This window comes from Pleurodeles waltl, chromosome 2_1 (genome assembly GCF_031143425.1).
Source record: "Pleurodeles waltl isolate 20211129_DDA chromosome 2_1, aPleWal1.hap1.20221129, whole genome shotgun sequence".
NCBI classification, from domain to species: Eukaryota; Metazoa; Chordata; class Amphibia; order Caudata; family Salamandridae; genus Pleurodeles; species Pleurodeles waltl.
In genome coordinates this window covers 836478612-836493031 of record NC_090438.1, presented here as the reverse complement: position 1 = coordinate 836493031, position 14420 = coordinate 836478612, and the positions used below count along the sequence as shown (strand labels likewise).

Below are 14420 nucleotides of genomic sequence, written 5' to 3'. Positions count from 1 at the left end.
TGCCATGAAGGGTGGCCCAAGTTAGGCCCCCCCCCCCCTATTGTGCCCTCCAGATGTGGGTGCGGGTGGGTGGGGGTGTCCCTGGGGGCAGGGAAGGGCACCTGTGGGCTGTTTCCATGGTCTCTGATCATGGAAAAGAGCCCACAGGACCCCTAACGCCTGCCCTGACCCAGGCGTTAACTAAGCTTAGCGCCATTATTTAAAGCCCTCCTTCTCCCGCATGGGAGGATAAATAAGGCACTAGGGCCTTTGAGTCATTTTTTGCCCGGGAAAGCCTACCTTGCATCTCATTGCCGCAAGGTAGGTTTTCACGGTAAAAAAAATTACGCTAACTCCATAACTTTGGTGCTAGACGCGTCTTGCGCCTAAGTATAAATATGGAGTTAGGTTTGCGTCGAATTAGCGTAAAAAAAATGCAGCTAATTCAACACAAACGTAGTATAAATATGGGCCTTAGTTTCAATTGAAAGTTTGCTTTTACACTCCAATGTGAAAAATCATGCCAATTTTAAAAACAAACATGCTTCAGACCGGCAGAATCTGCGCCAGTCACATACAATACACAGTAATAAGTCTGGACACTTCTGCTTGTGTTGACTACTCGTGTTTCAGCGAGTGTGCGCCTCGCACGTGTTCTGCCCTGCTACATTTTCCAAAATGATTCACTTTGTGACCATTGAAATCAGGGAAGATGTTCCATCCTCCAGATGCATCTGGGCCCTCTGGCGTCCCGTACTTCTAGTTACAATGAAAAGTTTAAGGGCCAGATTTACAAGGCCTTAGCGCCTCCTTGTGCCACATTAGTGTAATTTTTTATGCTAATGTGGCTCAAGGAGGCAATTTTCCCCGCGCCATATTTACAACTTTGTGACCCCTTGTGCCACATTATGCCTGCGTCAGAAATAATGTATGCAAAAGAGCGTTCCAGCGTTAGGAGGCCTGCAAAAATGTCACAGTGAAGTCTACAGGATTTCACCGCACCATTATTGGTATCATTTTTAACACCTGCTCAGAGTAGGCGTTAAAATGACGCACCCATTTAAATCAATGGGCCTCGTTGCACTTTGCTTCACTAGCGTAAACATTTTTGACGCTAGTGTAGCAAAGCGTTACAATAGCGTCAAAAATTTTGATGCAAATATATAAACCGCTATGGACTTGCAGAATGTGTTTGGTAGGTGTGATATGCGGGTACTTTGCCATATACTGGCGTAGTGTTCATAGGCTCTTTCTTAGACGCAGACAGTGACAGCTCCCATCTACCAATTTGGAAGTGATAATGCTGCCAGGGCTGGTGAGTGCTACGTGCACAGGCGGGGGAATGTGCGAGCAGGAGACGGGCATTTACCAGTTATAACCCATTTACCTCTAACACTACTTGGAGGGGCTTGGTCCAGCCAGAATACAGTGCGGTGCTGTTAATTACTTCTGTAGCGCCTGGATTGCTAGTGACTTCTCCGGGTCACTCTGAATACAGCCTTCCTGCACACTGTGACACACATAAACTTAGAGGGCTGCAGAGAGCTGTTATTTTTAAATACCACTTCCTACCACAATGTGTCGAAGTGCTGTAGAAAACAGACTTCATCTTAATTGAATGCTAATGAATTTACTTAACGGGAAATATGGGAGGCTGATTCAGTGTTGCCAAGGTTCAAACTTGCGGCCTGCAGATCAGAGCATATTTTAGCAGTGAGCTTTTAATCCAGCTTTCTATGGAGTGCATCATCTCGTGTTCTGCAAAGGGAGAGCAGCCAGGGAACATTACCTCCTGTAATCCAAATCTAAACATTACGCAGAAAATACAAATATCAAAAGATGGCAATATCTAACATACCAAGATCTGTGGTATGTATTTTTGGCAGAAGTGTTTTTCCCTACAGGGCATGTAAACAAGTAACTCAACACAAAGTAAACTTGGCATTTTAGGGAGTAGTTAAGCACCAATTCATCTGCTCTGGATCTACCAAACCTCGCACGAGAATCAGGAGGCCTCAAATAGGAGCCAACCTTTGGATAGTAACTTACTTTGGATATACTGTTTCCAGGCGTGGCTCCTCCGCTAGGGCGGAAGTGTGTCCCCATACACAGTTGCCGGGCTGGAGAGAGCATCCACAGGCTCCAAGTCTGCCTGGGAGCACCCTGGTTGGGTGTTTCCAGCCAATCCTGGCACGGCTCTGAGCTGCGTCTGTATTGGCCACAGGGCAGGCTGGGAGCCTGTGCCTGCAGCCTGTCTGCATTAGAGGAGCAGCACAACGGTGACGGCGGCTACTATGAAGGTAAGTTATTTTTTTATTTTTATTAATTTCATCCCCCCCTTTTCACTTTCTAGCGCTATAAATAAACAATGCTACTATTACTCAACTTTATGACCCTCAATATACTGTTCTCAGAAGGACTGGGGATTCAGTGTTCCTAGATGTGAACCCCTGACACGTTGATCAATATATATCTTAACAGCCAGTTTTTAACTTGCTGAGCCATAATTCTGAAAACCAGTGCATGGACATCACGATAAGAAACAAATACACTCCATATGTGAAAACATAGAATACCAGTCGGGCATTATGCGTTCGTCCCTTGCATCAAGAACAACCGCACACTGATTTAAAAATACTTCCATGTTTTATGTGTTATCCACAGAGCTCTCTAGTTTTCCAGGTTTGTGCACAAGTAGTTAATCTAGGTTTTGTATTTTGCCCAGAGAGCTTGTGAGGCCGGGGAGTGGGCTTGATTGATGGCAAAGTGAGCCAGTCCAGGCCTTACATTACAGTTAAAAAGAAAAAAGAAACAACATGAACTGCCAGTGCTCACCCCTCGCAGCCGGGTTAGCTCAAACGTTTGATAACATTCGTCACAGATGCTGCAGCCGCACCGCATGGAGCAGAATGCTCTGCTACCACTGCAAGCTGAAAGTGTGGTGGCTCTTTTTTGTGAAGTGCAGCCTTGCTTGTTTAGCGTCTTGTAACCACTGGTTCCAGGGACATTGTTAGGTGTGACTAATACATTGTGGGCCGTATTTATACTTTTTGGCGCACAACTGCGCCAACGCAGTTGTGCGTCAAAAAATTTAACGCCGGCTAACGCCATTCCAAAGCGCCATGCGGATGCCTTATTTATGGAATGACGTTAGCCGGCGGAGCTGACTGGTGTGCGTCAAAAAAAATGACTTACACCAGGCAGCGCCGGCGTAGGGGAAAATGGAGCTTGGGCGTCAAAAAATGGGGCAAGTCAGGCTGAGGCAAAATTTTGGCCTCAACCCGATTTGCGCCATTTTTTTTTACTCCCAACCCCCATTGAAATGACTCCTGTCTTAGCACAGACAGGAGTCATGCCCCCTTGCCCAATGGCCATGCCCAGGGGACTTATGTCCCCTGGGCATGGTCATTGGGCATAGTGGCATGTAGGGGGGCACAAATCAGGCCCCCCTATGCCACAAAAACAAAATATATATACTTACCTGAACTTACCTTAAGTTCCCTGGGATGGGTCCCTCCATCCTTTGGCGTCCTCCTGGGGTGGGCAAGGGTGGCAGGGAGTGTCCCTGGGGGCATGGGAGGGCACCTCTGGGCTCCTTCCGAGCCCACAGGTCCCTTAACGCCTGCCCTGACCAGGCGTTAAGAAATGACGCAAAAGCGGCTGGACGTCATTTTTTTTGACCCGCCCACTCCCGGGCGTCATTTTTGCCCAGGAGTGTAAATAGGGCGCACATGCCTCGGAGTCATTTTTTAGAAGGGAACGCCTACCTTGCATATCATTAACGCAAGGAAGGTGTCCACGCTAAAAAATGACGCAAACTCCAAGATCTTTGGCGCTAGACGGGTCTAACGCCAAAGTATAAATATGGAGTTAGTTTTGCGTCGGATTTGCGTAAAAAAAAACGACGCAAATCCGGCGCAAACAGAGTATAAATATGCCCCTTAGTGCGTGGATGAGCATACCAGCGCTAAAATGCGTTAGTCTAACCACTGATGCGTGGTACTTGGCAGGGCTGTGTGTCTTATTTTAATATTAAGCAGTAGACCACTAAATATTCACTAAGTCAAACTTACCTTGCTTTCCTACAATGAGAGGATGAGGCTGGGTAGACTGTGAATGACACGTAAAATATTCTTAAAGATCAAAAATGTAGATACATGTGTGAAAAAGAAATGGTTTCATCAATGAGTGTTCAATCTTTCTTTCATTGCTATTTCGTAGGAGCATGCTGGACAGCTTGAGCTTTCTTCTTTTTTTGTGTGCTCCTGTTTCTATAAGCCTAACCTATAATTCAGTATTGTTTGGCAACATGTGGGCTTGAGTTAGGAGAACTCAAAAGTTTGTCCTGCCCAGAGCCCTAAAAATTCTTAAGATGACACTGGTAGGTGGAGTGTTCGAATAAAGTGTTTCTTAACTTTTTGACTTCTATGGACCCCGACAGAATCATTACTGGAATCCAGGGACCCCTGTGTCATTAGTGGAAGCTGAGGATCTCAGCTCAGGCCTAAGCAGTTTCTGTGATATGAAACTCAAAAGAATACACAAAATAAACAAATGTTCAGATATTGAAATATTTTGTATTTCGTTCATAACCAAATATAGAAAAAAGTTTTCCCATTTTCAGTTTTGCTTCTTTATTTGTACATATACACGTACACCCAGGGGTCCTTGGACCACAGGTTAAGAACCATTGTTCTAAAAGCAGTGTCACCCTTCTGCCTCAGGGTATACCTGTTGGTAAAGACTTTCTCCTTAGCTACAGGCCGATGCCTGCTACTCAGACTTGTACCTCGGGCATCTGGCCTTAAACAACCAGTTAAGCTCTTGGCTGTGGGATAAAATACTTATTTAATGCACATATATTTGTTCTTGTATTCTATTGGATGCAGTGTGTTTAGTAGGTGTGGACTACATGCTCCTGTCAGGAAGCCTTTTTCCTCCTGATTTATTTTACTCTTATTGCCCAAAACGGAATAATGCAGTCATAGGAAACCCAGAACTCCTGTCTCATTTGTCTCAGACTTCACTTTGAGTTTATTTCTCAGTGCCTGTCCTGAGCATAACTGCCATCATTACAAATTGCATGGTATCGGCAGTGTGCATACTCTGCAACTGTGAGTACTGGTACCATGCAGTAATAGACCTTCAGTATCATGCAATTATCGATTAAACCCCATGTAAATGGGAAGTAACTGTGTGGACTAAGGGGCATATTTACAAGAAAGTGGCGCATCAGCTGTGATGCGTCCCTTTTCTTGCGACTTCCCCCTATCGTCACCATGGTAGCCCCGTATTTACAATACGGTGCACGATGGCGCACGTTAGCGTCAACATTTTTAATGCTAATTTGGCGCACTGGTCGACTAGTGCCAAAAAATGATGCCGCTAGTCCAGCAATGCAAGGGAAGGCCCATTGGAAACAATGGGAGCGTCAACAGGCATTAAAAATGACAGGACAAATGGCGCAGTGAAATCTCATAAATTTCACTGAGCCATTTTTCTGGGCCTCCTAACGGGGGAACGCCCTGCTTGCATACATTATGCCTGGCGCAGGCATAATGTAGCGCAAGGGGTTACAAAGTGGCGCATTGCACCACTTGAAAATACCTCCTTGACGCCACCTTAGCATAACAAAATGATGCTAGGAGGCGCTAGGGGCTTGTAAATATGCCCCCACGTTTTATTCCCAATTCCAATGAGTTTAAGACACCCATTTATCATCTGCTCAAAGTAGATGATAAATGGGAGCAATGACTTTTGTGCAGGTGGGGGCGGGGATGATAGGGTACAGAAGGGAAAGAAGAGTCCTGGCATGAAGGGGGGAACCCATGCTGCCCTGTTGCAAGAGAAGGAGGACAGAAGGTCTGGGCCCCAAGGCCTACCTGCTGTAGCAGTGAAGCCCAAAGCCTTTTCACTGAAATTGTTTCCAGCAGCTAAAACCAGGTCTGGTGTTTTCGTACCCCAAAAACTTGTTGAGAAAACACCACATCATTCATGATTGGAAAGAGTGGATGTCTTTAAGGGAATTCTGCTTTGCCTGACACTAATACGTGCCTAAATAGAAACATGTGTGCTAGACTAGTTACCAACAAAACAGTCATGCCTCATTTCCCTTTCTCCTCACCATTCTTACCTATGTGCTGTCCTCACGAAGAGGCTACATCTGATACACTACATCTGTCGAAATTACTTGCGCAAGGCCTGTTTCATTTCTCGTCTTTGGATACTAAGGTATGGCCGCCTCTGCGTCCATTCATCTGGTTTGTGGAGGTTTTTCTGATGTTTGGATACATGAAGTATATGGTATCGCCATTCATACTATCATGACCATGTGCCATTGTCCAGCATTGTTGTGTGTGTCTGTATGAGTGTGTCAGTGTCTATTTACATTTGTGTGTAATGCAACAAGGTCAGAGGATACAGTTAAGAACTGCCAGAATTCAGTTTCATTGATTACACGTTTACACAAGCCTTACAATGCACTGACTCCGAACAAAACACCTGGTAAAGTTTTAGACTGAGATCTTTAATTTGACTTGACTGAAATCTTTGAAAATGTAAATATCTAAATAAGTGCCAGTAACAACAGTTTTCATCAGAGAGTGTGCAAACATTTTCATCACAGTCTGATAGATACCATTGTGATAACATGAGGTGAATCCTGCTAAGTAAACTGAGAAATAGCCTTGTTGTAAGATACGGCTGTCACTTAATTACATGTGGATCTGCAGTCGCTCAATTCAGGAAAATATTGGAAAACTATAATTGAGACAATATCAGCAGCCTTCACTGTAATAAGTCAGCAGAGATCGAAGTGAGATCTCCATCAGGCTGCAGTAAATGACTCGCACAAATAAATGTATAAAACAGTGTATTGATTCCCTGGAGAGGCATGGAGGGATTAGAAATAAAATTGAAACAAGGATGAGATATTGAAGCTCCCTTCTGTTTGCAGTGCCACGTGGCTGCAGCGTGGTTTTGTACAACATCAAAAGACATCTCCTTATTAAAGTACCTGTTTCGTCTATGAAAGAGGAGTGGTGTCCTAACCATAATCCACACAGTTTTCCCATTACTCTCTTACATACATGTATTTTTAAGAAAACATGGACTTCTTCATGGAGTTTGGAGCTATTTCTTGCTACTTGTACCCTTTTTAGATGTCACTGGTGGAACCTTGGTCTGTCAGTCCTTTTCAGTATATGCACATGTATCAGGATGGGGCTGAGGCTAGGATTCCTTTTACAGTACATAACGGATTGGCTTGGAAACATCAATGTATTTTCCTATCAAATGTTTTAAAGGTGCGCAGGTGGGACTGTACACCAAAATTATTACTTTCTAGCTTTAATTCACAAATTTCTTTTTGACAAGTTGTAGAAAACATATATTACTACTCTTTCCAAATGCACTACTTGACAGTGTCAGGCACAACCTAATACTGATGCCTTTGACCATTCATACATGAAATAGATGCTATAACCCTAATTTTCTAGTGGGATAAATCATAACTGGGCTTTTCCTCCGCATAGGTTATTAATGACACAGTCAGCATTTCATATTAGGCAGATTAGGGTTTCAATGAATTCCCAGTTCAGCAATGTAATTACAGGAGATCATCATCAACTTGGTTTAAAAATTGTTTCACAAAATATTGCATTTGAAGACAATGATTAGTTTAGTAACTGGGACAAACAGACCAACATTTCGAGATACACTAGCAGCATCACTTGTTGAGGTGGAGAATGGTATTTGCCCCACAGGTCCCACAGTTGAAGGAGATGGCCTCACTATACCCATTCCATACTCTTCCTCTGAAAACTGACTCTGTAAATGTACCATAGCATTTCATGTCAAACAACATATTTCAACACTTCAGGAGAAGAATTAAATGGTGGAAATATAACATGCAAATAAATAAGTGAAAGACGGCATGACTTGATGTAGTGCACTCGAACAACAATTGTTTGTAAATGCCCCAACCCTGACAGCACCCTTCAATCTGCGTTTTTGGACTGTGGCTAAGATATTGATCTGCCCATAAAAGTGGCAGTTGGTGAACAGCACTGGAGCTAGAACACTCTTAAGAGAGGGGTGGTGGCCTTTTGCATCTGCTCATTAAAATCACGATGTTTCCTAAAAATCCTAAGCCAAAATTTATCATAGTAGGGCGCAAGGTGGTGCGACGCAACACTAAAACCAGATTTATCAAGCCAACAGGGCCACCTTGCATGGCCCTGCATGGGTTGCTAAATCTTGATTAAGGGAGCACGATTCACTGCATTGCCTTACCCTGCCCCTGGGAGGCGTTCCGTGGGTGCTCCCACACATCCCCCATTAATTCTGAAGGATTCCCAGATTTATCAATACTGGTAGACCTGGGACAGCATCAGAATGCTACGCCTCCCCAGGGGAGGCGTAACAAGGAGAAATATATATTTTTCTCCTCGTTTTTTCCTCTTTCTATGTGTGCTGCAGCCTGCAGCACATAGAAAGAGGAAAATGTCTCTCAGGTTTGTTTTTGTGCAGGAAGGTGTCCCTTCCTGCACAAAACAACCCTGCCTACATTACAGGCACCATTGTTCCATGGTGCAAGGGTGCCTGCGTTGGTGCTAGGCAGCCAAAAGTGTGCCAGTTCAAGAAAAAGACAGTAATTTGCCGTATGATGTTATATACAGTCATTCCTGTCCTTTCCCTTTTCACACAGCGCAGCAAGGTGGCTTGCTGCGTTGCGCTGTGTGAAATTGTGGTAAATATGCCCCTTGGTGTTGATACCAGTTATTTTATTAAATTTGAAAAACCCTTTCTCCAGCTGATTATGGGGTAAAGTCTCATCCATTTTTGTGTTGAAATGTTAAAACCAGGCCAATGGGTACTTTCTGGACTCACCATATATATATTGTAGTTTTATGTGGCACGAACACTGCCCAAAGACATTGTAGCGCTTTACATGAGCACCATTATATAAAGTCAGATTCATTTTTACTTTAAGCAAAGGATATTAAGAGATTTGCTGAGAGTCAGTGTTGTGGCTCAGATCTGGTTCCCCAGATCCAAACTAGACAGCCATACCCATATTTTTCAATTGATGTGTGAAAGTTATACACAAGTGGGATAATTATATAGGATCTCATATACTTAGCACAATTTTTGTTGAAATAACTTTGTGAAGTAAAAAACAGCAGCAAGAACGCTGAAGTGTCCATCCGGAGTCTTGCTTGGTAGTACTTGCAAGGGTTTGTTTTAAAACTGGACTTAGGGACATAGTTCAACACTCTCCCCATGTACCAGTGGTGTCGGAACAACTTTCAGAGTTTTAGGACAGGATGGGTTTCAGGATTTAAGGTGAAGGCGGAGTTGGGGTAGCTTTTAGGACAGGGTGAGGTAGGTTTTAGGACAGGGTTGGTTTTAGGGTTTAGAGCAGGGGTTGGGTAGTTTTTAGGACAGAATGGGATAGGTATTAGGACAAGGCAGGTTGGGTTTTAGGGTTTAGGGTGAAGGTGGGGGTCGGGGTAGTTTTTAGGACTGTGGGTTTGGTGTTAGAGTGAAGGCGGGGTCGGAGTAGTTTTTAGAACAGGGTGGAGTAGGTTTTAGGACCGGGTAGGTTTTAGGGTTTAGTGCAGGGGTCGGGTAGTTTTTAGGACAGAGCGGGGTAGGTTTTAGGACAGGGTAGGTTGTAGGGCTTAGGGTGGGGCGAGGGGTTTTCTTGCACTCCTTAACTCCCCCCTAACGCCACCATGTGTGCGCAGTAGTCAGAGGTAGTAGCGTCATCATTTTTTACTCTAGACCAGCACTTTGCAGGATTAGCATAAAAAATGTTGATGCTAATCCTGCAAATCACCCAGAGGCCCATCGAAACCAATGGAAGCCTCCTTTTCACGCCTGCTCTGAGCAGGCGTTAAAAGTGGCAAAGAAAATGGCACAAGGAAATCTCTTAGATATCCTTGCACCATTTTGGGGGGGGGAAACAGCACTAATATCACGGTCAGTGCAACGATATGCATTGACCACGCTGCCATTACCACGCCTTTGCATTTACTATGCATATGTGTAGTAACAGTAGAGAGAGCAGTCGGGCGGAAGAAAGGAAACAAGCAGGAAGGAGCAGCGACCAGAGGAGAGAGGTAAGTGGGGCCTGGGTTGGGGAGGTAGGGTTGTGGTAGTTCTTAGGACAGAGTGGGGGGTCAGGGTGGTTTTAGGACAGGGAAGGGTAGTTTGTAGGGTTTAGGGTGAAGGCAGGGGTCGGAGTAGTTCTTAATTCAAGGGACGGTAGGTTTTAGGACAGGGTAGGTTTTAAAGTTCAGAGCAGGGTCAGGTAGTTTTTAGGACAGAGCGGGGTAGGTTTTTGGACAAGGCAGGGTAGGTTTTCGGGTTTAGGGTGAAGGCAGGGGTCGGAGTAGTTTTTAATTCAGGGTACGGTAGGTTTTAGGACAGGGTAGGTTTTAGGGTTCAGAGCAGGGTCAGGTAGTTTTTAGGACAGAGCGGGGTAGGTTTTTGGACAAGGCAGGGTAGGTTTTCGGGTTTAGGGTGAAGGCAGGGGTCGGAGTAGTTTTTAATTCAGGGTACGGTAGGTTTTAGGACAGGGTAGGTTTTAGGGTTCAGAGCAGGGTCAGGTAGTTTTTAGGACAGAGCGGGGTAGGTTTTTGGACAAGGCAGGCTAGGTTTTAGGGTGGGGCGGGGGTCAGGATAGTTTTTAAGACAGGACAGTGTAGGTTTTAGGGTTTAGGGTAGGGGGTCGGGTAGTTTTTAGGGCAGGGCGGGGTAGGTTTTAGGACAGGATAGGTTTTAGGGTTTAGGGCTGGGTCGGGTAGTTTTTGGGACAGAGCGGGGTAGGTTTTAGGACAGGGCAAGGTAGCTTTTAGGGTTTAGGGCGAAGGCAGTGTGTTGGGGTAGTTTTTAGGACAGGGCAGGGTAGCTTTTAGGGTTCAGAATGGGGGCTTGGATAGTTTTTAGGAAAGGGTGGGGTAGTTTTCAGGACAGGGTAGGTTTTAGAGCTTAGGGCGTGGGTGGCAGGGGCCGGGTAGTTTTTAGGACAGGGCAGAGTAGGTTTTAGGGCAGGGTAGCTTTTAGAGTTTGGGACGGGGAGATGTAGTTTTTAGGACAGGACAGGGCAGGTTAGGTTTTAGAGTTTTTAGGAAAGGTTGGAACAGGTTTTAGGACAGGGAATTGTAGGCGGGGTTTAGGGCATTTTTAAGGGCTTGGGCAGGTGGAGTATGATGTAAGGTTTAGGGGGCAGGGCGGCAGAGAATTTGCAATGCATGTTACTTTACCAAACGTATTTTTACAACTAAATTTGTTGTAAAGGCATGCGTGGTAAAGGCATGCATGGTAAAGATGAGGTCTTTGTAAAGACAGCGCTGTTAAGGCTTGCGTTGTAAATGCATTCGTTATTCCATCATACATCCTTTTTGTGCCCCCCCCCTAACAGGGAATGCCCCCTTTGCATACATGATGCCTGGCGCAGACATAATGTTGCGCAAAGGGTTACTAAATGGTGCCATGCATGCATTGCGCCACTTTATAAATATGGTGCAGCATTTTTGGCCTAATTAAATAAAAAAAATACACTAATGTGGTGTTAGAATGGCGCTTGGCCCTTTGAAATCGGGGATATTGTACCTAAATGTAAGTTGCATATTTTAAAACTACTTTTGCAATTCACATTTGGCAGTGTAACTTGCATGAGCAGCACAGGCAGTAAAGACTGCAAGTAGTTAACGCATCCTACTGTTACAAAACAATCCTCTATACCAGGCACCTTGGCGTCAGTCCGATATTTATAGTGCAGCTTTAATATGCTAAAAAATAATTAATCTGTGATAAGGAGATCTGAGAAGTGAGATCTTAAATAGAATCAATATTTTTCAACATTATGGTCCAGTAATGGTGAATGCAATATATTTTAACATGTTTAGTTAATTGTTCAAAACAAAACATGGTTAATAAATTCACCAAGTGCCCAGCGGCAGCTCCTCCGTTAAGGCAGAGGAGAGTCGACCACCCTGACAACAGATGCAGACTTGAAAAATAAAATGATAATAAAACAGTTTTATTATCACTTTATTTTTCTTCTGGGAGCCGAGTCATAGGGGAGGGGCCTTCCTCACATCAGCACTGCAGCAAGCACAGAAGGGGAGGGGTGGGCACTGCCGCAAGTGTGCATATTGGTTTGGCTGGCTATTTTAGGATGGCTAAACTGACATGCGCACTGATATCTCTCCAACCCGAGCTGCATTGCCGGGTGGAGAACAGCTGGCACAGGCTCTCAGTCCCCAGGGGAGTACAAAGCCAGCCCACTCAGGCCAGCAGTGGCGCTTGAGAGCAGCGTCTGGTGGCCATAGGGGAGTCTGGGAGCCTCAGTCTGAGCGTGTGCAGAGGAGCAGAGGGGGCCAGCAGCAGGTAAGTTATTTTTGTTTTCTTTGCTATTGTCTCCCTGCAATGCCCTAACACTTTTCTCTGATACCAGCTACTACTGCAAATGCCTCCCGACACAGGATGAAAATCCTCAGTCTCAAATTATCACCTCTTTGTGTTCAAAATAATATTACCCAAATATTTTCCCTGCTAGACTAATCATTACCTTAAATCAACATACAGTGCATTTCTTTACGTGCCCTAAGACAGGTAAGGAAACAACCTCAAATGAGTCCCTCCTTTAGCAGCCTGAATTACAATTAAATGGATTACTATAAATGGTAAACATTGCTTTGTGGGCCTGGTGGAGTGAGTGAATGAATTGTTAGTAAACAATGACCTTTGAGGATATTTTTCCACAGGTGATGTGTTCAGTGCACACTGTCATGTCTATAACTGTCATAGCAAGATGTAAAAAATGTTTAAATAATGTTCCAATAATTTGAAACCTGCTACAAAATAGCTATTTTTAATGTTTATTGAGTGCTAGCCAGGCAGGTAAAAACCAGAACACCACTGAATCAAAATTATTTATTTCTGAGTATGAAAAAATAATAACAAAATAGACCTGGCCTATAACTTGTTTACCAGTCATATTGCAGTTATAACATAAAACATTAATAAATCTGAATTTTATTTCCTAATGTATTAATCATTGAAGCCCTGGAGAGTGAATCAGAGAATTACACTGCCACTTCCACTGTGCCCAACATCATATAATTCTCTTCTTGTCTTTGTGTGCAGGGCTTCTGAGGGCAGAACGGTGGAAGTGCCTTACAAGGGTGATGTGACCAATACCATCCAGGACATACTTGGTGGGTTGCGATCCACCTGCACATATGTCGGGGCAGCCAAACTAAAGGAGCTGAGCCGAAGGACAACCTTTATCCGGGTGACTCAACAGTTCAACCAGATGTTTTCATAAAAGAGTCAAAATCAACAAAAGTACTGCACCAAATCCCTCTCCTTTTTGGTTGGATACCACCAAGGCTGTCAACTTGTTCTTGGCGAAGCAAGCGGGCTAAATTACTCTGTCCTACCTCGTTTTATCATAGGCTGAGCATGACATGGCCAAGCCATCGAGGAAAATGTAAACATGCACGCTGCCTGTTCCTGGGTGGGCTGTTCTCATTTTATTTTATTTTGCCCATTCACTTGGAGCCCAGGTCTACGGCATGATTCCAGGATTACATGGAGCTAGGTAGCAATTCTAAATAAAAGTGGCTGCCAAGTATTGGCTAAGTGCACTACAGACAGCCAGACATCTTGAGTTCCCAGTAGTGTTCTATATCTATATCCAAACCTATTTTTTAAGAAGAGGGCATGATTGGTCTCAGAAACAAAATAAACTTCTGGGGCTGTATTTTTTTCTTGGATTATGTCTTTTGAGTTAAGGTTTGTAACAAATATATGCCTTGATTCCACAGACACCATGTAGAAAAGACAGCAGCATTAGAATGATTGTGTTAGTGGTCAAATATAATCAGGTTGGTATACTACAATGATGCTAGGTGGATCAGTGCCAAATGTAATCTGTGAGGTAACTTATGCCTGTCTATTTAATTTAATGTCTTGACATGCTATACTTGATATCTTTGTGGCTGTTGAAATACTTAACTGCACTGAAAGAAATGAATGATGCATCATTAAAAAGAACGTTTTACGTCCTGAGACTGGATTTCTCTGTTTACACTTAACCTATATATAGTGGGAGGCTGTAATATGAATTTTGTGATTAAAAGAAATGTACTATGTAGACAAGCATGGATCTAGATTGATGATCTGCACTATCAAATAGAGACACAGTGGGGCATATTTATACTCCATTTGCGCCGAATTTGCGTCGTTTTTTTCGACGCAAATTCGGCGCAAAACTAACGCCATATTTATACTTTGGCGTTAGACGCGTCTAGCGCCAAAGTATGAGGAATGAGCGTCATTTTTTTGAGTGAACGCCTTCCTTGCGTTAATGAGATGCAAGGTAGGCGTTCCCGTCTAAAAAAATGACTGCGACGCAAATGCGTCGT

The 14420-nt window shown here is 44.0% G+C and overlaps 1 protein-coding gene across 1 annotated transcript in view; it reads left to right on the top strand.

Moving 5' to 3' along the window:
- GMPR (guanosine monophosphate reductase) overlaps nt 1-14064 on the top strand; it is a 339207-nt gene extending 325143 nt beyond the window's left edge. The window contains exon 9 of the mRNA XM_069218779.1: nt 13138-14064. Coding sequence (XP_069074880.1) covers nt 13138-13318 — 181 coding nt within the window. The 3' untranslated portion in view covers nt 13319-14064. The remainder of the gene's footprint in view (nt 1-13137) is intronic.
- The last annotated feature ends 356 nt before the right edge of the window (nt 14065-14420 follow it).